General features: G+C 41.7%; 1 protein-coding gene across 1 annotated transcript in view; it reads right to left on the bottom strand.

The window, feature by feature from the left end:
* The window catches only part of LOC139312055 (complement C4-B-like), an 88,127-nt gene that overhangs the window by 36,489 nt on the left and 27,605 nt on the right, over nucleotides 1-24,033 (bottom strand). The window contains exons 13-22 of the mRNA XM_070936577.1: nucleotides 23,160-23,286; nucleotides 22,181-22,252; nucleotides 20,344-20,535; nucleotides 13,127-13,235; nucleotides 12,094-12,164; nucleotides 10,160-10,299; nucleotides 5,863-6,072; nucleotides 3,931-3,982; nucleotides 1,678-1,767; nucleotides 427-630 (exon numbers count right to left, since the gene is read on the bottom strand). Of these exons, the coding sequence (XP_070792678.1) occupies nucleotides 427-630; nucleotides 1,678-1,767; nucleotides 3,931-3,982; nucleotides 5,863-6,072; nucleotides 10,160-10,299; nucleotides 12,094-12,164; nucleotides 13,127-13,235; nucleotides 20,344-20,535; nucleotides 22,181-22,252; nucleotides 23,160-23,286 (1,267 nt within the window). The remainder of the gene's footprint in view (nucleotides 1-426; nucleotides 631-1,677; nucleotides 1,768-3,930; nucleotides 3,983-5,862; nucleotides 6,073-10,159; nucleotides 10,300-12,093; nucleotides 12,165-13,126; nucleotides 13,236-20,343; nucleotides 20,536-22,180; nucleotides 22,253-23,159; nucleotides 23,287-24,033) is intronic.

Below are 24,033 nucleotides of genomic sequence, written 5' to 3'. Positions count from 1 at the left end.
TATTTTTGCAGGCACTGGTCTACCCATTTATTTTTGCAGGCACTGATCTACTCATGTATTTTTGCAGGCATTGGTCTACTCATTTGTTTTCTTTTAACACTGATCAGCTGTAGGGCGGCCCTTTGAAGCCCCGCGGCAAGAGTTTAAACAGTTTTTTTTCCCTCCAGCCATCAGCTGGGACTCAGGAGGCAGCAATAGATTGGGGGTGGGGCCAAATAAAAGGTAAGAATAACACGGGGGAGAGCGGGGAGGCGGCAGATCCGGTTCGGTGACGTAATATCGTCACCGCTCCCGGCTCGGGAGAACCGGGCCAAACCGGGAGGAACCCACCACTGATCGGCTGATATGGCCCAAGAGGTTCCCCCCCAATGTTCTCATTATTACTAAGGATCAGGCAGCCCATCCTCCTGTGTGTGTCATAGCTACCTGTGCGGAGATTTGCTAGGGCCACTTCTTTGCTTTCCGGTTTCAGATGGAGCCACTGCTCTGTCTGGTCCAAGTAGTGCATGGCATAGACCGCAGGGGCCATCATTATCATGGTCTGTTCTGCACATCCGTGTGGCACCCGCAGCAGGGAGGAGATGCCATCGGGATCCAGAGAACTCTGAAGGGTGTCAGCGGGAACTGATCCTGTGTGAAGATGAACAAATGTTTACCCGATTGTAATTCAGTAAATTTGGCAACTGGCCTGGACTTATGATGGCTTGCATTGACTCTGGGATCAGTTGCAATCTTTCCAGTCGACTTCCGACAAGCAAAGTCCATGGAGGAATCTGGGTGCACTTAACAATTGTAGCAAAAAATGTCTTCATCGGGCATGGTCATGTGATGACTCACTTTATGACCGTACCACTTAGCAATGGGCTAATTGGGATCGTAAGTCGAGGACTAGCTGTAATGAAAGCCTGACAAGTCCAATGGAAGCTGCTTCTTAGCTTCACTTCTAAAATAGGATTGAACTGCCAGGCGCATCAACTTGGGGACCAGGCTGGGAAACGTCCCCTCTTTTTCGCAGATAATATTTATTTTTATTCCTTTATTCAATTTTATACTGGGGCCAAATTAATATATATTCTTTTAATTGTTTTTAATGTTTGTATTGTATGTTTTTATCTGGCTGTATACCGCCCTGAGTCCCTTGGGAGAAGGTGCGGTATATAAATTCGAAATAAAATAAAATAAAATAAAAATAAATTTATTTCCAGCTCATTTTGCCGCAATATGAGCCAGCAAAGTTGGATCGGAGTCTGCTCAGTAAAAATAAGCAACATAACAGCGATGCTGGCTATCTCCGTTTGAAACCAGTAGAACAATATACGTTAGCATCTAAAGAATATCTAAATAGCTCTTGCAAGGCAACTTCAGACAAAAACTTTCGTGTTAGTTAGAACAATTAATCAGTGGAACGACTTGCCTCCAGAAGCTGTGGGTGTTCCAACACTGGAAGTTTTTAAGAAGATGTTGGATAACCATTTGTCTAAAGTGGTGTAGGGTTTCCTGTTTGAGGAGGGGGGTTGGACTAGAAGACCTCCAAGCTCCCTTCCAACTATATTAGGCTATTATTCTGCTAAGAGGGCCTGGTTGGGGAAACTTATCTGAAATTACACCACTGCAGCCCTGGTAGTGAATAGAAAGCTAAGCAGGCTTGGCATCAAAAACCTCAAATTTGCTCTTCACCTGTCAGACGGACGCTCATCTTGAAGTCTCCATCAGGAATGGCGTTGGATGGCAATTCACCTGAAATCTTCAGATATTTGGCGGCATCGTCTAATCCAAACAAAGATGGTAAAAAATCAACTCCATATTGCTCCCATGCAGCATTTTCTAAAGTCCTCGCAAATCGTTTAGAAATCATGCCTCTGATAGCTTCCTCTCCCCCTCAGAAATACCATCCTTCACCCAGACATGCCAGATGTTGGAACAGGTATGATCAGAAGAGATTTCTAGTGGCTAAGGGTAGTAACTGTGTAACTTTTCCTTTCTAGTCCATTAGCCCTTCCTCATAGCCAAATTAAAGAACAGGCAACATGTTATTTAGCCAGTGGAAACTATGTACCATAAAAACTCTGATTCCTGTCATTCCTGTGTGTCCAATCATATTTGGCCAATAAAGAATTCTATTCTGTTCCGTTTTGTTCCATTCATTGTTCCATTCCATTCCATTCCATTCCATTCCATTCCATTCCATTCCATTCCATTCCATTCCATTCCATTCCTTTCCTTTCCTTTCCTTTCCTTTCCTTTCCTTCCCTTCTTCCCTTCCCTTCCCTTCCCTTCCCTTCCCTTCCCTTCCCTTCCCTTCCCTTCCCTTCCCATCCCATCCCATCCCATCCCATCCCATCCCATCCCATCCCATCCCATCTCATCCATGCTCTGTTCCATTCCATTCCATTCCATTCCATTCCATTCCATTCCATTCCATTCCATTCCATTCCATTCCAATTATCTTTAACTGGGTGAAATGGTGCACCATAGGGTAAAATGAAGGGCCTGGTGGCTCAGCAGACTGAAAGCATTGTGATTAACACCAGCTGTCTGCAATTACTGTAAATTCGAATCTCACCAGGCTCAAGGTTGACTCAGCTTTTCATCCTTTCTAAGGTAAAAATGAGGACCCAGTTTGTGGGGGCAATAAGCTGACTTTGTATAAATATACAAAAGTATGAAGGCTATTGCTTAACGCATTGTAAGCCGCCCTGAGTCTCCGGAGAAGGGCGGCATATAAATCAAATTAAAAAATAAAAATAAATGTTTTGAACCAAGATACTTCAAATGGGCTAGTTTACAGAAAGCATCCAAATTCTGGGACCCATGAATCTCTCATGGGATTTAAATTTGACAAATTTTATAAAACATTTTATGACTTTAAAAATCTATCATGGAAGGGTTTAGGACATAATACAAAATGTCCTAAAAGATTTCTTGTACTAATGTTTGACTGTACTAAACAGTTCAACATGGGCTATTTTTACAGCAGATACATCTCTGAATGTTGCATCCCCGTGGTCAGGTGCTCAAAATTCAGAGACTTGGTAATTGACTCATATTTATGACGGTTGCAGTGTCCTCAGGTCATGTTTTGTGACTTTCTGACAAGCAAAGTTATATAGGGAAGCCAGATTCTCTTAACAACCTTGTGACTCACTTAACAACTGCAGTGATTCGCTTCCCACCTGTGGCAAGAAAGATTGTAGAATGGGGCAAAACTCACTGCACAACTATCTCACTTAGCATTGGAAATTTGGGGCTCAATTGTGGTCATAAGTCAAGGACTACCTGTAGTGGACAGGACTTAAGTGCTATTCTGGAGTAATGAACTCCAATTCTTTGCGGGTCTGTTCCCTGAAGTAGTCAATAAAATTTTTACCACTGACCCAACGTCTTTCTTTTTTATTTATTTCTTTATGGAATTTATATTGCTGCCTATTTGCACATGGAAACTCAAAGCGGCTTAAAGGTAAAGGTTCCCCTCGCACATATGTGCTAGTCGTTCCCGGCTCTAGGTGGCGGTGCTCATCTCCATTTCAAAGCCGAAGAGCCAGCGCTGTCCGAAGATGTCTCCATGGTCATGTGGCCGGCATGACTAAACGCCAAAGGCGCAAGGAACGCTGTTACCTTCCCACCAAAGGTGGTCCCTATTTTTCTACCTGCATTTTTTTAACGTGCTTTCGAACTGCTAGGTTGGCAGAAGCTGGGACAAGTAACAGAAGCTCACCCCGTTACGTGGCACTAGGGATTCGAACCGCTGAACTGCCGATCTTTCGATCAACAAGCTCAGCGTCTTAGCCACTGAGCCACCCCATATAAAAACAATAAAACTAATAAGAGTCATATAATAAATTAATATACGAAAATCACTCCCCATCCCCCCACCCTGCCCCGGCGACAGCACCTCACACGAGCCATTTAATGAGCTCCATCCCATCTTACTTTTGCTTTCCAGAGGAATGGTATATTCTTCTATACTGATGGCACCCTCTTTCTGAAAAGGGAGAAGAAATGAAACAGGTGTGACTAAGCATCAGGTTCTTTTTTAAAAAAAAAATAGTATTTTTTATTAAGAATTATAATTACAATAATAAAAACACATCGATCAAACTAAAAAACCCTAAAAGAATAAAAAGGCGAAGTAGAAGGTGCAGAAAGGAAAGAAACAAAGGAAATTGAGAAAAAGAAGAGAAAGAAAAAATAATAAAGAAAAAGAAAAGAACTTTATGAAGAAGTCAATCTATAAAGAAGCAAACTTGAGTTTGAACCTTCTTCTCCTTTAATTGCAATCTTTAGTTCCATCTAGTTCTCTTCCAGTTCCAATTTTTACATGGTTATGCAGCTATTATTATCAAGTGATAAAAGATGAATGGCATTTGTGAACCAAGTAGGCGCGATAAATATAAGCACAACTAGCAAATGTGGTCATCTGTCTGGAGAATTTTGCATAAAAGCTGCGGGATATTTGTATCTCTTTGTCTCTAATCCAGAAAAAACCTATAAAATTGCTTTGTAAATTTGGTGATGTGGGTTTTTTTTTGTTTTTTGTTTTGCATTTTAGCAGGATTTACGAAGCCTTTGTCATTTGAAATTGCTATGTTTAGCTACTATTAAGAGTGGAATCAGCCAGGATTTCCTTGCCATTTCTGATCCTCCTTCCTCTGACTTTGGCAATATACCATACAGCACCCCATTCAAAAGGCAAGTTTAATCCTTGGCTTGGAGAAGAGTTGATGATGATGATGATGGAGGAGGAGGAGGAGGAGAAGGAAGAAGAAGAAGAGGATGAAGAAGAGGAAGAGGAAGAAGAGGAAGAGGAAGAGGAAGAAGAAGAAGAAGAAGAAGAAGAAGAAGAAGAAGAAGAAGAAGAAGAAGAAGAAGAAGAAGAGGAGGAGGAGGAGGAGGAGGAGGAAGAGGAAGAGGAAGAAGAAGGTGGTTTCACCCCCTGAGTCCTAGTCAAAAATTAAACTGGGAGAGAAAGATTTTTGATACTTCATGGCAGAATTTTCTTTTATCAAAATATTGTGTTTTGGGAGAATTGCTAATGTAAAGGCAAACTAAAACCATGCACTTTAACGAAGAAGAAAGAAGAAAGAGGAGGAGGAGGAGGAGGAGGAGGAGGAGAATCGAATCGAATCGAATCGAATCGAATCGAATCGAATCGAATCGAATCGAATCGAATCGAATCGAATAGAATAGAATAGAATAGAATAGAATAGAATTCTTTATTGGCCAAGTGTGATTGGACACACAAGGAATTTGTCTTGGTGCATACACTCTCAGTGTACATAAAAGAAAAGATACATTCGTCAAGAATCATAAGGTACAACACTTAATGATAGTCATACTGTAGGTACAAATAAGCAATCAAATCAAATTAGGAAACAGTCAATTTAAATCGTAAGGATACCAGCAACAAGGTTACAGTCATAAGTGGGAGGAGATGGGTGATAGGAACGATGACAAGATTAATAGTAGAGAAGAAGAAGAAGAAGGAGAAGGAGAAGAAGAAGAAGAAGAAGAAGAAGTAGTAGTAGTTATCAATTCAATTGTGTCTGTCTCTTGGCAATTCTATGAGTCCGGTCTCTCCACATCTTCCAATCTTGCACTATTTCTTTGAGTTGTTTTATGCTCTGTCTGGAGTCAGCTTTGATGGTGTCCAGCCACCGTGTTCTTTGGCGGTCTGGTTTCCTTTTTTCTTTTACCGCTAACTCATCCTAACATGCTTTCTTTCCCCTTGTGACACGGCCAAAATAAACGAGAAGCAGTTTTGTGATTTTGGAAGATTCGTTATCCTGACTTAACACCATTTTGCACCTGGAGCAAGATTATGGAGCACTTGTCACCCTGTGTGCTGTAATTGAAGCTTCTTACCTCGACCCGTAATTTCTTGGAAACCTTGTCCCCTATCCCCCATTCGCCAACAGCAACAACAGTGATGGGGATGTCACTCGCCCCCATGGGCACCAGAACGAAGGGCATGGGAATTGCGGAGTTCCCTGGAATCTCCACCTTCCGTTTCCGTGCTGGTCCAAGTGTTGCTGGGGAACAGATCCCTTCAGCTGGCTCCAGATATACTAAGACCTATGTCAAAAAAAAGGAGAAACAAGATCTGTTTAAATATTCAACGTCTTTTCCAAGAACAACCAAGCAGCTGCTTGTCAGAATATTCATGACTGGGAAGACATACAGTAGTAACAATGTCAGCCAATGTATAGGCATAGCAGCTAAGTCAGCCAATGAGAGAGCTGAGACAAACTGGAGCCAGGGCGTGTCTTAGTCTGCAGCTTCTGAGTCTGTGCAGAGAAACTGAAACTAGTCTGTCTCCTGAACTGAAATTAGAAACCCATCTCTGCTGTTCTCTCCTCTGCTTGTGTTTTGCTTGTAACTGCTACCAGGTTGGAAGAATCTGCTATTGGCATTGTACATTTATTCATCTATTATTATGTATATAAAGAGAAGTTAATGAATCCTGCTGAATCAGTTATCTGTGTGTGCTTCTGGATTTAATTTTTGCAAGAAACTCTGACACTACTCTGATACTGAAACTGAGATGGTGACTCATACATTTCTGCTTGTCCTTATTTTTCTAAATTGCAGGGGGTCCTCGACTTACGACCACAACTGGGAGAGGAACTTCCACCGCTAAGCAAGTTGGTCTTTAAGAGAGTTCTGCCTGATTTTACAACCTGTTTTGCTGTGGTTGTTAAGAAATCCCTGTAGTTTTTAAGTGAATCTGGCTTGCAACATTGACTTTGCTTATTGTAAGCCGGCTGGGAAGGTCGCAAAGGTCACATGATCCTGGGATGGTTCGACCATTGTAAATGCATAGTGATTTATAAGCACCCAAATGTTGATCACATGACTGTGCGACAGTCAGCGCTGTCTGATTTGGCTTGGTGCCTCACAGGCATCCGGCCATCAAAGCTGGAAACTGAGGGGGAGGAGGGCAATAAAGTTGTGTGTGTACGTGATGGGAATTAGGATGGGGGGAATCACAGGTGATAAGGACCAGAGCAGCTGCATCCTGTTTGTACCAGCACCCCATGGACAGGCATCATGAGAAATATGCAAATTACCTACAAACATCTCAGAGTTTTCAAAAAATCATGGTGAGCTCTGGTTGTCTGGAAATGGGCTGGTCCCAGGGGGAGGGATGGGCTGGGGGCAAACCTACACCTTATTTTTGTATCTAATGAGTATGAAAGATTTCAGAGCTGGCTTGACTTTACTGCAACCAACACCCTTAGTAAAAGAACCCTTTGCTTTAACCAAATGGAGTCAAAAGCTTTTCTTTCCTAAGGGATCAGATCGGGGCAGGCCTGACAGGGACAGTGTGAAGACTGTTCGTAAGTCATTTTTTTTCAGCACCATCATCACTTCAAACGGTCACTAAATGAATGGTCATAAGTTGAGGACTACCTGTGGAATTTTTAATTTAAAAATATTTTAAAAATTATTTAAAAACAATAGAAGTATAAAGAATGAAAGGAAAAATAAGATCAAAAAAAGATAAAATCATGGCTTCTGTCTTTCTTTGCATTGAATAGCTATCATCTTACTCTCCCTTCCTTTTTCCCCTCTTCCTTTATAATTCTCTTTTCCTTTCCTTTTAATCCTTTTAGTCCCCAAATCCATAAATCATCAATTCAGTCTTTTCTGCTTTCAACAAAAGCCTCTATAAGGTTTCCAGTCTTTCAGAAAAAATCTTTCTTGGTTTTTCCCCTGACCAAACTGGTCAACCTCACCATTTCCATAAATTCTACCCTGTTTCCCCGAAAATAAGACATCCCCTGATAATAAGCCCAATTGGGTTTTTGAGCGCATGCGCTAAAATAAGCCTCCCCCGAAAATAAGCCTTCCCCCAAAATACTTAAACGCAGAGCTGGAAATCAGGTAGGACGGCAAGAGGAGCCCCATCTTGCTCCACGCACCCCAAAATAATAAGACCTCCCCGAAAATAAGGCCATGCGCTTATTTCGGGGTTCAAAAAAATATAAGACAGGGTCTTATTTTCGGGGAAACATGGTATCAATTTTACAATCCAGTCTTCGGGTATTTCATTATCCTATCTTTTCACATAGGAGGAACTGTACTGTAGTCGCCGGTTTAGTCTAGTGTGGGGGTGTCAAATACAAGGCCCACGGGCCAGATCTGGCCTGCGATGTGGCTGGATCCGGCCTGTGGGACCGTCCTGGAAAATGTAAGGGGCCGGCCCGCATTGCTTTGGCCCAGTCTACCCAATGCAATGAGGAAACATTGGGCCAGTGTGACTTTGGATCGGTCTACCTAGTGCGAATAGGAAACATGAGAGCAGTTTGGGGAGTGGTGTCAAGCTGGCCATGCCCACCCAGTTGGCCACCCCCAGTGAGCGGCATCGAGCTGGCCATGCCCACCCACCCAGTCAGCCACACCCACCCAGTCGGTCATGCCCCCCAGCCCCTCAAGGTCAACCACAGCCCTGATGCGTCCCTCAATGAAATTGAGTGACACCCCTGGTCTAGTGGTTCAGGCACCGGGTGAGAAACTGGGAGATGGTGAATTCTAGTCCCAATTTAGCCAGGAAAGCTAGCTGGTTGACTCTGGGCCACTCATTCTCTCTCAGCCCACTCACCTCACAAGGTTGATATTATGGGGAAAATAGGAAGGAGTATTTGTATATGTTCACCGCTTTGAGGTGTGTATAAAAAATAAAGGTGGGATATAAACCTTCAGATCAGGGGTTAAATCCAGCAAATTCTGACAGGTTCTGGAGAACCGGTAGCGGAAATTTTAAATAGTTCGGAGAACCGGCAAATACCACCTCTGGCTGGCCCCAGAGCGGGGTGAGAATGGAGATTTTGCAATATCCTTCCCCCAGGAGTGGGGAGGGAATGGGGATTTTGCAGTATCCTTCCCCTGCCATGCCCACCAAGCCACACCATGCCCACAGAACTGGTAGTAAAAAAAATTTGATTTCACCACTGCTTCAGAGTCTAAGGATCTGGAAAAACAAATTGTTGCTCTAAATAAAGATGGCCTAGGCCAGGGGTGAAATGCTCCTGGTTCGGACTGGATTGTGCGATCTGGTAGCGATGGAGGCAGGTGGTTCAGAGAACCGGTAGTAAAAATCCCTGCACACCCCCCCCATTGCCCAGCTGAGCTGCAATCATCAGAGGCTTTTTAAAAAATTTTAAAAGCATTTTTTCTACAACCTCTTTGGCCGAAAAAATGCTTTTAAAAGTAAAAAAAAAGCCTCTGATGATCGGGCGACTCAGCTGGGATCATCAGAGGCTTTAAAAAAAAAAAAGAAAGCCTCTGCCGATCAGGCAAGTCAGCTGGGATCGTCAGAGGCTTTAAAAGTATTTTTTTTACAACCTCTTCAGCCAAAGAGGTTGTAGATAAAATGGTTTTAAACGTTAAAAAAAAAAATGTTGGCCACGCCCAATCAGTCATATTACCCCACCACCACCAAGCCACGCCCACAGAACTGGTAGTAACAAATTTTACATTTCACCACTGGCCTAGGCTATAAGAAGATTGCCAAGACCCTGAAACTGAGCTGCAGCATGGTGGCCAAGACCATACAGCGGTTTAACAGGACAGGTTCCACTCAGAACAGGCCTCACCATGGTTGACAGTTTTTTCAGATCCTCAGAGCCTTAGTTCATTGCCATGAGGTGCCATGTTGAACTTCCAGTGACCAGTATGAGAGAATGAAAGTGATAACACCAAAATTAACACACCTGCTCCCTCTTCACACCTGAGACCTTGTACCACTAATGAGTCACATGACACTAGGGAGAGAAAATGGCTACTTGGACCCTATTTGGACATTATCACTTACTCACTTTTGTTGCCAGCAGTTTAGACATTAATGGCTGTGTGTTGCATTATTTTGAGGGGACAGCACATTTACACTGTTATACAAGCTGTATTCTCACTACTTTACATTGTAGACAAATGTCATTTCTTCAGTGTTGTCACATGAAAAGATATACTGAAATATTTACAAAATGTGAGTGGATGTACTCACTTCTGTGATATACTGTATGTATGGTATTAATTTCCTATATTCCTTTTCTAATTCAATGCCCACAAAACCCAATATTCTAGAAACCGATCTGGCTTCATCGTAATATTAACCTGCAATATTTTTTTGCATCATTGTATGGATTTGCACATCACTTACGCTGAGTGGATTAGGTTGGTAGTTATATAACACTGGACGAAGCTCTATCTGTTCAAACTGTTTCACGGAGTATGGCAGCCGGAGAGAAATGTGGAACTCTTGGAAGACTGTAACTTTGAAAGGTTCTGAAACACAAATCCCTAAAAACACACGAAGAACTGAGCATTAGCCAAGAGAAGCAGCTGGATAATAATAGAAGTCTTATTACTAAACATAAACAAAAAAAGAAACAAGCAAGGCATGGAGCTAAGGAAACATAAGTATGCTACCGGAAGTTTAGATTTTGAACTGAAAAGCCTCTGTTTGACTGGGAAAATCCTGACACAGGGAGAAACAGGGAGAAAAAAAATCTAAGAAGGGCCTGAAGATGGATCAGACTATCCGTTCATCTAAATCAGGGGTGTCAAACTCAAGGCCCGTAGGCTGGATCCAGCCCATGAGGTGCTTAGTTCTGGCCAGAGGTGGTATTCAGCCAGTTCGGACCAGTTCAGGTGAACTGGTGTGGAAATTGCAGGTGCCGCCCACTTACCCTGGCTCTATGCCGTCCTATTTAGACACGTTTTTGAGGCCAGGTGCATGCACGGAAGGCGCACGCGTGAGCAAAGCACACATGCAGAAGGCTGGGCGCATGTGCATAAGGCAGGCGTGTGACCGTAGGACGCTGCCAACAGCCGTAAATATGGCCGTGTTGCCAAGCGCCTGAAGTGCGCATGACAGCGGGGGTGGGTGGCAGTGGTAGGATTCAAAAAATTTTACTACTGGTTCTGTGGACGTGGCTTGGTGGGCATTGCATGGCTTGGTGGACGTGGCAGGGGAAGGTTACTGCAAAATCCCCATTTCCTCCTGATCAGCTGGGACTTGGGAGGCAGAGGATAGATGGAGGCGGGGCCAGTCAGAGGTGGTATTTACTGGTTCTCCAAACTACTCAAAATTTCCGCTAACGGTTCTGTAGAACTGGTCAGAACCTGCTGAATACCACCTCTGGTGGTGGGGTGGGTGTGCTAACTGTCAGAGCTTCGGATAGATAGATGAATATAGCCACATTCTGGGGTGAGGGAGTGGGGGTTTATTTATTTATTTATTCATTCATTCATTCATTCATTCATTCATTCATTCATTCATTCATTCAATTTATATGCCGCCCTTCTCCGGAGACTCAGGGTTGCTTACAATGCATTATGCAATAGACTTCATACTTTTGTATATACCTGCTTAGTAGAGCTTTTGCCTCCCCCCCCCCCCAAGCAGTGTTCTTTTTATACAAAGTTAGCTTATTGCCCCCACAATCTGGGTCCTCCGGGTCTTCATTTTACCTACTTCAAAAGGATGGAAGGCTGAGTCAACCTTGAGCCTTTTACTAATTTTACTAATTTATTATTTTATTATTTTTCATTTTATTCTTTTTTATTTCTTTTATATGGTTTTTATATCTGTGTAAGCCACTTTGAGTCGCCATGTGCAAGTGGGCGGCAATATAAATTTTCTAAAATAAATAAATAAATACCCACAAATATGGCACAGAGAAACAACACAGTCTAGTTCGGATGTATACGTCTACAAACATGGAGAGAAAAATGAATCCTGCGAGTTCACCAGATGGATGGCATAGGGAACATAGTTGTTACAGAATCGGATGGTCCTGCTAGAAATACTTTTGAAACCTCCTCCCGGTGGGGAGTAACCTAATGCCCTTCTGATGCATTGGAGTAAAGAGTTTTTCAGAATTTAGAAGCTAGATAAGGAATCTCTGAACATAGCGGCTTTACGACTAGTGGACTTCAACTCCCAGAATTCCTGGCTGGCTGAGGAATTCTGGGACTTGAAGTCCACAACTCTTGAAGTTGCCAAGTTTGGAGATGCCTGGGCTATATCTTTGAGAGGCAAAGTCTGTGAGTGTCTGGTTCCCAAAAAAAGCAGAAATCATCAATGTTTACCTTTCGCAGAAGACATGCTAACCGCTTGGATCTCCCACGTGGTGATGGAATCGGGAAGATGAAATTCTTCTCTGGAAAACACCAAGAAGAAGCTTTCTTCATTTTCTGTATCATGGGCATTTCCACCAAGGTCATACAACTCTTCAAAATCTTTAATCTTGACCAGCCACTGGTCATCATAAGACTCTTCCCCCTTGCATTAAATCCTCATCCCAGTCCTCCAAGACCTGTTTATAGGTAGTCCACAACCAGGGATGGACTTCAAAAATTTGAGCAAGGGGTTCTCTGCCCGGTTAATGGGTGGGCATGGCCATGGTGGGTGTGGTCTAGTTGGCCTCTTGAACTACAGCGGGGGGGAAGGGGGCGCATTTTTGCCCTCCCCGGGCTCCAGAGGCTTTTCTCGAGCTTCCGGAAGGGTGAAAACAGCCTCCCCAGGCTCCGGAGGCCCTCTGGAGGTCGGAAAAGGGCCAGTAGGCCTGTTTTTCACCCTCTCCGACCCTCTGCACCATCCATGACTTACGACCACAATCAAGCCCAAACTTTCTCTTGCTAAGCAACACAAGTGAGGTGTTAGGTGAGTTTTGCCCCATTTTAGGACCTTTCTTGCCACAGTTGTTAAACGAATCGCAGCAGTTGTTAAGTTAGTAACACCATTGTTAAGTGAATGTGGCTTGCCCATTGACTCTGTTTGTCAGAATATGGAAAAAGTTGACCACGTGACCCTGGGACATTGCAACCATCATAAATATGAGGAAGTTGCTAAGCGTCTAAATTTTGATCACGTGATCCTGGGGATGCTGCTACGGTCATAAGTGTGAAAAACAGTTCTAAGCCCCTTTTTTCAATGCCGTTGTAACTTTGAATGGTCACTAAATGAATTGTTGTAAGTCGAGGATGACCTGTACGTAATTATACAGGCAAATATTTGGGCTCAGCGCCTGGTTCCAGGTTCCCAGGAGCCCAATGTCTGACATGGATGAAGCGTTCACAAGAAATGAAACATGACTTGTAAATGAGTTTCTGTTCTACTCACGTGTGGGTTTGATCCACAACGAAGGTTTTCCAGAGCCAGCTCTCAGGGAAAAATCTTCGCAGTGTGATAATATCATCATCGAAATAATCTTCTTCATCTTCATCGTCAACTATGTAGAAAGAGAAAGTCACTAGTTAAAGATGACAGTTTGCTCATTTCCGAAAAAACTTACAGCAGGGTTCTACAACCTCGGCAAGTTTAAGACTTGCAGACTTCAACTCCCAGAATTCCTTAGCCAGCCATGGAATTCTGGGAGTTGAAGTCCACAAGTCTTAAAGTTGCTGAGGTTGGAGACCCCTGCCGCCTTAGAAGGAATGGTATTCAGGCCTTTTCACTTCAGGTGTTTTAACAGTCGCTGCGATGTCTCTGGAATTTCACTGTGATCCCCTTTTGTGACTTTCTGGCAAGCAAAGTTAATGGGGAAGCCAGATTCACTTAACAACTGTGTTACTAATTTAACAGCTGCAGTGATTCACTCAACAATGGTGTCAAGGAAAAATAGGGCAAAATGGGGTAAAACTTGCTTAAAACTTTGATGTTCATCAACCGAAATTGGGGTCGGACTTCCGGTTTCCTCGTCTTCGGCGGCGGCGGTGCCTTTTGAAGCTCCACCAGCCCCGCTGCTTGTAGAGCCGCTTCGTGACTAAGAAGCGGCTCGAAAACTTCAAAAATCTTTAGGATTTTTGAAGAGAGATCGCAGGGTACAGGTTGAGCCCCTGCAACCCCCCCAGGGAACAGTTTCTGGGGAGGGAACAGGAGCGGCTCCCATTCGACCTGCTGGAACTCCGGGCGGCGTGGGACAAGTCTGCTTTCGCAGAACAAGCCGGCTACAGGAAACTTTAAATTGAAAGAAAAGAAACCAGCCTGAATAAGCAGCATATTGTTACTTGAACCCTGAAACTCGGAATCGCAAGTATTAGAGTTTTCTTGGCTTTCTAACTTGATTGAGAAATGCGGATGAGTGAAAGTGAACTGTAAAAATATGGCGCTTAGCCTCAAAGTTAACGAGCGGGCGAGTGTGGATTGCTGAACTCATCTTGCTTTGTTACAAAGTTTCTAAACTGCCACGAAGCTGCTTCGCTTGTATTTTTTTTTTTACAAGAGAAATAAGAGAGGAACTTTTCAATATTGGACTTTGCTTTATTTTGGTTCTTATTTGATTAAATCTGGGGGACTTTTTTAAAAGTCTTTGTGGAGGTGGGAGAGGAAGAAGAACTTCCCTTTTTAGTAAAACTAGCCTACGTGGCAGGATGGCCTCAAAGAAGCAGGAAGTGAAGGCAGCAGGAGGTGGATCTCCCACACATAAAGCACAGCCTCCCCCAGCACAACAGATACAGACTCAGAAAAAAGATTTTGATGTGGGAGATTTAAAAGAATTTATTTCTAAAACTTTGGATGACAAATTTCAAGGATCTCAACAGGAAATAGATTATAAACTTCAAAAATCACATGAGGAATTTTTGCAGGAAATTAATGAAGTTAAAGATATGGTGAAACAGAATCAAAATATGGTGACCAAAAAAATATCAGAAGTGGCGTCTGGCCTGGCAAATTTTATTGGGAAAGTTGATTTTAAAGTTGAAGAACTCAAATCAGAAGTTAATGTTAGGATGAAAGATAATGATTATAAAATTGATGAAGTAGACAATAAAATGCAGAGAATTGAAGATGAGATTGTCATGATACAATTCCGGGCGATGGAATTTGCCATACGGCTTCGGGGAATTCGAGAGGAGGAGAGACAGGACTTGAGACAAATTTGCTCTGAAGCCTTGGCTAAGATTTTACAAGTTAATCCTGATTTGGTATTTCATAAAATAGATAAAATCTACAGAGTGAACTCTTGGGTGGCCAGACAAAGACAACTGCCTAGAGATGTGGTCATATACTTTACTGAGAGAGAAATTAGAAATGAAATCCTCCAAAAATCTTTTCACACCTCTGTACAAGTGGGGGGCTCACGACTTGTAATTTTTAAAGAATTACCTCCTAAAATGCTGAAAGCTAGAAAAGAATTTGGTTTTCTTGTTAAGGAATTGAAAGACTTACAGATACCCTTCCGGTGGGATGCACCAGCTGGGATAATTTTTAGATATAAGGGAGAAGGATATCGGTTGAACACCGTGGAGAAGGCACAACATTTTTATAGTACTATTCTTAAGGAAAGAACACCATCTCCACGTACATCTACAGTTTTGGAGATTAAGGAGAGTGAAGAGAGGCAATTGGAAGAACAGTCTAAGCAGGAATTAGAAGTGCAAGGTGCAGAAGGAGGTTTTCTGAGTGAGCCCTTGTTGGATTCTTCTCCAATTTTGGATTTGATTCAGTTGACTGAAGTTAAAGATCAACGTATAACTAGAGCTCAATCCAAGTTACTTAAACAAAAGCAACAACAACAACAGGAAAGACAAGACAAGAAGGCAGCTAAGAGTACCCCACAAGAGAGTGGAGCTATGGGAGGAGCAAGATCGAAGCTCTTGGATGAACTTCAAATATTTTGCTCTGCGCTCCAGAAACAGGCTGATGACCCTTAAGTGTCTATCTTGGAATGTTAATGGGTTGAATTCAGCACAGAAACGGAAGAAATTATTTACATATTTGAAACAATTTAATAATGATATAATATGTTTACAAGAAACGCATATTACAACTCAAGATCAAAAATATTTGATAAACTCAAAATTAGGAGTACATTATATATCTTCAACTTCGCAGAAAAAGAATGGTGTGGTTATTTATGTAAATAAAAAATTAACAGCAAAAGTTATAGAAGTAGATCAAGATGGTAGGTTTGTAGCAATCGAATTGCTCACAGCAAATGGTCAAATTCTTCTGATTGGAATTTATGCTCCCAACCAACAACAGGATTATTTTTACAAGATGTTACATACTAAAATATTGCAATGGGACTATAGATCTATTTTACTTATGGGAGATTGGAATGGAGTAATTGATTCTAAATTAGACAAAAAGAGCTTGGCAAAGTCTAGAATTAGACTACCGCAGACCTTTTTTAATATGAAAGAAGATATGGAACTAAAAGATGTTTGGAGAATACATAATCCAAATGAATTGGATTACACTTTCTTTTCCGATAGACATAGATCCTTTTCTAGGATTGATTTTATTTTGTTGTCAAATGATCTATTTGTTAAGACAAAAAGAACAAAGATTTTTCCAAGAACTTTGACTGACCATAGCCCTGTATGGATAGAAATCGAGATGGATAAGGTTGAGAGACGTTCTTGGAGATTAAATGAGAACTTGTTTAGATATGAAAAAAATATAATAGAACTTAAAAAGCATTTGAAAGAATTTTTTGAAATAAATCTGAATAAAGGTACTCCAATTGAAATTGTTTGGGACGCAAGTAAAGCTTATATGAGAGGGGTACTTATCTACATGAATTCTAAACATAGACTGTTCCGACAAAAGAAAAGATTTGAGTTGGAAATGGAAATAAAGAATAAAGAACAGTTACTTATTAAAAACCCAACAGATGAAAGAATACGAAGCGCTATAAAACTTTTGAAAGACCAATTTCAAATGCTTATGGCGGAACAAGTTGCAACAAGTTTACAATATGCGAAGCATAATACATTTTGTAACGCTAACAAACCGGGCAGATGGTTGGCTTACACACTGAGGAAAAAACAAAGTATACGGACTATTGATAGTATTGACATTGGAGGGAAAGAAATTTTTCAACAAAAATTAATTAAAGAAGCTTTTGTGGATTATTATACTAAATTATATGCCAAAGAAGAGGTGCAGAATGGACTTATAGAAAAATATTTAAAGGATAAGAGAGTTACAAAAATTACTGATCAACAAAAGGAAAGAATGAATTATCCTATAACACCGGAGGAGATAATAGCGGCAATTAAGCAGCTAAAAACAGCCAAAGCTCCTGGCACGGATGGTTTGACTGCAGTGTATTATAAAACTTTACAAGCTGAAATGGTGGGACAACTTAGAGATTTATTTTGCAATATTCAACAAGGGGGTAGAATACCCCCATCTTGGACAACTGCTTATATATCTTTGATACCAAAGGAACAAGTTGGTCCTAAAAAACCAGAGAACTACAGACCAATATCTCTTTTGAACACAGACTATAAAATTTATGCGAAGGTATTAGCCAACAGGTTGATGCCAGTAATCCAAAAAGTGATTCATGAGGACCAAGCGGGATTTATTGAGGGCAGATACATGAAGGACAATGTAAGGCAAGTAATAGACTTATTGGAATATCTTGATAAGAATAAACAGATTTCTGCAGTGCTGGTTTTTTTGGATGCGGAGAAGGCCTTTGATAGAGTGGATTGGAATTTTCTACTAAAGACTTTAAAAAAGATGGGCTTTGGGGACCAATTTATACAGGCGATTTCAGCAATTTATCAAGAGCAAAAAGCACAGATTATTATTAATGGAAGTTTGACGACAGAGTTTAAAATTGAAAAAGGAACAAGACAGGGATGTCCGTTGTCCCCACTTTTATTTATTTTAACATTGGAAGTCTTGCTAAATACAATACGGGACTCAAAAATTCTGAAAGGCATAGTGATAAGGCAAGAGGATTATAGAATAAAGGCATTTGCAGATGATCTGGTTGTTACCCTATCACAACCAATGGAATCAACAATCCTGATGAACGACATTATACAAGACTATGGTAGAGTTTCAGGTTTTAGACTGAATTCAAAAAAGACTAAAATGATAGTTAAGAATATGACACAAGATCGTAAACATGAGCTTGAAAGGAGGGCAGGTTTTGAAATTGTACCTAAGGTAAAATATCTTGGAGTTCAGGTTGCAGAATCAAATATGAAATTGTTTCAAAATAATTACGAGGTGTTGTGGCGAGAGGTTCAGAAAGACATGGAGACTTGGAAAAAGCTGCAACTGTCTTTACTTGGAAGAATAGCAGCAGTTAAGATGAATATTTTGCCAAGATTTCTGTTTTTGTTTCAAATGATTCCGGTGCTTAAAAGTGATAAACAACTGAAAGTCTGGCAGTCTGGCGTGAATAAGTTTGTCTGGAACGAGAAAAAGCCGAGAGTGAAATTGAAAATTATGCAAGATGTTCCAGAAAGAGGAGGTCTTAAACTCCCAAACTTACAGTTATATTATGATGCAGCAGCTTTAACTTTAACAAGCGATTGGTTTGGAAATAAGAAGGCTGGAATATTGAATGCAGAAAGTTTTGATCTTGAATTTGGATGGCATGCTTATTTATTTTACGACGACAAAATAGATAAAGTATTTAAAAGTCATATACTTAGAGAATCTTTGATGAGAGTTTGGAAGAAGCACCGACTCAAATGGGATTATAAAATACCGTTATGGCTGGATCTTGGTCATACTTTGTGGAATACAAATATAATGTCACTCGGGGGGTTTTTATACAAAGAGGTTCTTTTTACAGATGCGGGCAGATGGCAGCTGAAGACATTACAGACACTGTTGGACGAAGGAATTAATTTAAATTGGTTACAATATAATCAATTACAATTGAGATGGAAAGAGGACCAAAAAACTGGTATTATGTTGCATGAGGAAGAATTGGTTAGACATATAAGAGAGAAAGGTCCAATGCATATTAAAAGGCTTTATAATGTTTTGCTAGAAAGGGATTCAGAAACTGAATTAGTTAAAGATTGTATGATTAAGTGGGCACAAAATTTTGAAGAACCAGTGATGTTGGAAACATGGGAAAATATTTGGGTTCAGAATGTTAAATTTACACAGTCCCAGAACCTGAGGGAAAATTTCTACAAAATGTTTTATAGATGGCATTTAGATCCCAAAAAGTTGTCATGTATGTACCCTAATGTTCAGCCAAAATGTTGGAGATGCGAATGTTTGGATGCTACGTATTATCATGTTTGGTGGACCTGTAGGAAAGTTAAGGCTTTTTGGATAAAAATTTGGTGGGTCATGCAGAATGTTTTGAAGAAAAAAATTCAATTTTCTCCACAACTGTTTTTATTGGGTATAGTTAAGGGTTTTACACGGGGTGAAATAAAATTAATATTGTATATGATAACTGCAGCAAGATTGTTGATAGGTAAATATTGGAAGAATGAAGCTTTGCCTACTATCGAGGAATGGACTTTGAAGATGGCTAGTTTTGCAGAGATGGCGAAGATTTCAGCGTATTTAAAGGATTGTTCACAAGAGACTTATGAATGGGAATGGAAAAGGTGGATAGAATATGTTCAGAACAAATACCAAACTAGAAAGTATCAAATAGCTTTTATTTGAAAATAATGTATTAGAAATATTAAAGAGGAAAAATTATATAGGGGGAGGGATGGGTTCAGGCTTATATATTAGTGTTATTAGTTATGAGTATGTAATAGGGAAGTCCGGGGGGGGGGCGGGTCAGGGAGGGTTAGGGAGGATGGGAAGTTTGGGGAGGGAGGTGGGGGGGTGAAAAAAGGGGTGAAAATGTAATTGTAAAACTTTTGCAATAAAAAAAAAAAAAAAAAAAAACCGAAATTGGGGTCATAAGTAGAGAACTACCTCTATACACTACGGTTTCTGAAACTCCTTATGGACCAAAATAATTACTTACACATAACCTAAGTCAAGGTTGTAATTCGAGGACTGCCTCTATATGCTTCATAGGGGTGTTATTAGCCTATTTTAGTTTGGCAAGATTCTGTCTATGGGTGAGGAACAATTAATAAGTCTGCTTTTAAGAATGACAACGTTTATTTCCTGCTTTTTGGAGTTTGACAGAAAGATATTACGGCTGTTTGTGAGGCAGAACGCTGAAGCCGGAACTCTTTGTTATAAAACGTGTTTTGAGAGCCGACGGGAATTGATGTTCAAACATCTGGATTGCCTTTCTTCATGTAACCTTTCTCTTTTCCTATTCAGCTGGCTCAGGGTTACCATACTCACCAGTGGTGGGATTCCAAAATTTTTACTACCGGTTCTGTGGGCATGGCATGGCTTGGCGGGCATGGCTTGGCAGGCGTGACATGGTGGGCATGGCAGGGGAAGGATACTGTAAAATCTCCATTCCCACCCCACTCCAGGGGAAGGATATTGTAAAATCTCCATTTCCTCCCAATCAGCTGGGACTCGGGAGGCAGAGAATAGATGGGGGCAGGGCCAGTCAGAGATGGTATTTACTGGTTCTCCAAACTATTCAAAATTTCCCCTACTGGTTCTCCAGAACTGGTCAGAACCTGCTGAATACTCACCCCTTCCAAGAGTATGGGACCCCCAGGACTGGCGACGTAATTTGGCAGCATAGCGGCAACAATCAAGGAAGACTTCACGGCACTCTATGTTCTGAATCCTCTTGGCACGTTCATCGCATGACCGGGCATTGCGAAGCAGCACAATGCCGCCTTTGCAGCATTTAACCTGATTAGGTGTACTGTATTTGGCAACTGCAGAAGAGAGAGAGAGGGAGAAGAAGATTAAATATCGGTGGATATAAAATGCAGAAACAAAAGAGATAAAGGAAACTCAATATTTCATATTCCCTTCTTAGAATTCTGATTAGTCTAGCCCAGCAGTTTCCACATTCTGATATACCAGGCCTGCATTTTTTTCAACTTTTGCAACTTTAAGATAGGTGGACTTTAACTCCCAGAATTCAGCAGCTTGACACTGGTGCGTAACACAACTAGAATTGAAGCCGGCTTAAGAAATCCGGTTCTTTGTTCAGTCATGGGAAACAAAATCTGATATTCTGAGTTCCTTGACTCCCAATTGGACTTCTCAGTTTCCCTTGCCTCTCCAGAAGCAATTCAGGTGAACAAGAAAACAAACAAAACAACCTTACATTTCTTTTACGATTTCCCCACCATATAGTCTACACCATTTGCACGAATGGAGCTTCTCATTCACATGCAAGCGCCTTCCACTTCACGCACGTGCTTGCCCACGGCTCATGCCCAGACGTTTGCCCATTTTTTCAGCAGCCCTATTTCAAACAGGCCACAGCAGGTTAGTGGGCTGTAGCTCGGGGGCTGGGGGACCCCTGTTCTATATTGTAAATGTCAGTGTTCCAGAAAACCCCAACTTCGAGTAAAGATGCGAAAGCAAGCATTTTACAAAGTTCTCTTTATTAGAATAGGTAAACTGCTGTGATGGGTTGCTCCCGGTTCGCACCAGTTCCCGAGAGCCGGTAGCGGTGACGATATGACATCACCGAACCGGTTCTCTGTCTTCAGGAGCTGGGCCCTCCCACCTGCCCCGGCATTATGATGACCTTATATTTCTTCTTTTTTCGCCCAGCTGAGAGGTGTGGCAGAGCGGATTGCTGCACCTCAGCTGGGCAGATTTGCAACACGCTTGCGCAAAGCGCAAGTTTGGCGCGCAGGCGAGCAAAGCGAGCATGCTCATGGCGATCACATGCAAAGCGCGCGACCGAAGAGAACTGGTAGTAAAGCCGGTTAGAACCCACCCCTGGTAAACTGGCACATCTGGGAAAACCCGAATCTGAAAGATCTAGATTTTCCCTCAGTAAATCAAAAGGCCGGAAGCTTCTATGCTGCCAGTAAACTACCCAGAGAGTGCTGTAAAGCACTATGGGGCAGTATATAAGCCTAAATGCTAGTTTGTATTCATAGCATTTGCATTTGCATTTGCATTTGCATTTGCATTTGCATTTGCATTATTTTATTTTATTTTATTTTATTTTATTTTATTTATTATTTTATTTTATTTTATTTTATTTTATTTTATTTTATTTTATTTTTTGTTTTGTTTTGTTTTGAAATTTTATATTGCCACCTACTCGCACATGGCAACTCAAGATGGCTTACACGGATATAAAAACTATATAAAAGAAATAAAAATAATAAAAATAAAAATAATAAAACAATAAATTAGTAAAATAATAACTCCCCCACCCTGGCGACAATACACATTCATACAAATCATTGAACGGGCTGTATACTGCTCTGGGTTCCCCCAGGTCTATTATTAATTCTGGCTCTCCCCAGTAAAGTTCTTTGCTTAAATTGGAGCAACTGTGTTCCTAGAATCACAATGGAGAACCTCATTGTTTCATCTCCCAGCATTTACCTTTCTTCTCTATCTCAAGTTGAAATGACAGGGAACGCTTTTTCCGGGAAGCGTTTTCTTCACATCCATGTGCTGTGGAAATGAAAAGAAGAAGATGAATGGAAACTCAATACATAAATAAATAAAATCCCACTAGCAGGGGATATTAAAAGGGATGATTCCTGATGGAAAAGGAGAGCTGCGGTTTCTCAGAAACAGAAGAAGAAAATAAATATTTGTCAGAGAGTAAAGCAAGTGAATCGGCGCCAATGAATGCCCAGGCTATTAGAAAGTTGTCAAAATCTGTGAGATTTGGTTGAAATTTCAGACAAGAAGGCACAAAGAAAAGGGATTCTCAGGGGTGGACTTCAAAAATTTTAGCAAGGGGTTCTCTGCCCGTTTGCTGGGTGGGAGTGGCCATGGTGGGTGTGGCCTCCTGCACCACCATTGGGGGGCGTTTTTGCCCTCCCCAGGCTCTAGAGGCTTTCCTCAAGCCTCCAGAAGGGCAAAAAAAGGCCTCCCCAGGCTCTGGAGACCCTCTGGAGGCCGTAAACAGGCCCGTTTCCGATTTCCAGAGGGCCTCCAGAGCCTGGGATGGGCCGGGCCCATTTCTGGCCTTCTCAAACTTCCGGTAGGCCCATTTTTCACCCTCCCTGAGCATCTACAAGCGCCCTGCATTTACCTGCATCCCACGTGGGGACTCCTGGGGGTGGGGGGCAAGAGCCAGCCAGGAGTGGGATTTGGGGGTTGTCCGAATTGCACAGAATCTTAGCTAGAGGTTCTCCTGAACCCTTGCGAACCCCCAGAAGCCCATCCCTGGGCATTCTCCTTGCAAGATTTTGACTGTTTTAACCTTATGTCCTTCTGAGCCAACCAAGAGTGTTATTTCATTTCTTTTCCTCACAGCTTTGCAATTTCTATTATTCATTTTCTTTATGACTATGAGGATAGAAACTTTTGATAATTGCCCCTTTATTTTCCTTCAGGACTGGTTACTCACCCTTCCGGAGAGGGCTTTGCTGTTCACCAGCACGAATTGAGAGACCAGCATCGGCAAAGATACCCAGGGAATCTTCCCCGCTGCCGGCAGTGCAACCGAGATCATAACTTTTCATGGCCTCAGAAACCTGATTTCAAGAGGGAAAATAAATACACGTGTGGAAAGATGATAAGGCCAGAGAAAAAGAGAGACTGCTTCTATCGATGTGTGATGTTTTACTGGACCAGTATTCCTCAGCCTTGGCAACTTTAAAATGTGTGGACTATAACTCCCAGAATTCCCCAGCCAGGTTAGCTAGAACTAGAAGAGGTGCAAACATAACTAGCAAAAGTTTCCCGTCAGGAAATTTTTCCTTAGTTCTTCCATCTGTTGCTCCAATCCTTCTGATCTTCCACAAGAGCTTTACAACCTGGCACTGCCAGCTGTCTTGAGGCTCCAGTGCGGGGGGAATGGTCTTCACATTGGGGGCAATTGACAGACTAATAACAGATCCCATCTCACCCCCTCTTCATCTTATTCCCTCCTTATCTTTTGATTAGACTTATGGACAGGTAATTCTTGACTTACTATCAATAATTGAGCCCAAAATTTTTGCTGCTAAGAGAAACAGTTACTAGGTCAGTTTTGCCCTATTTTACGACCTTTCTTGCCACAGTTATTAAGTGAATCACTACGACTCTTAAATTAGTGACACAGTTGTTGAATTAATCTGGCTTCCCCATTGACTTGGTTTGTCAGAAGGTCGGAAAGAGGGATCACATGATCTGGGGACCCTGCAACCATCATAAATATGAGCCACTTGCCAAGCGTCTGAATGAGCCCTGGTAACTTTGAAGGGTCACTAAACAAACTGTTGTAAATTGAGGATTACCTG

Source organism: Pituophis catenifer, unplaced genomic scaffold (genome assembly GCF_029215685.1).
Source record: "Pituophis catenifer annectens isolate HBS135680 unplaced genomic scaffold, rPitCat1.0.hap2 SCAF_2, whole genome shotgun sequence".
Taxonomy (NCBI): domain Eukaryota; kingdom Metazoa; phylum Chordata; class Lepidosauria; order Squamata; family Colubridae; genus Pituophis; species Pituophis catenifer.
Note: the sequence above shows the minus strand (reverse complement) of the source record. Positions and strands in the feature narration are given on the sequence as shown.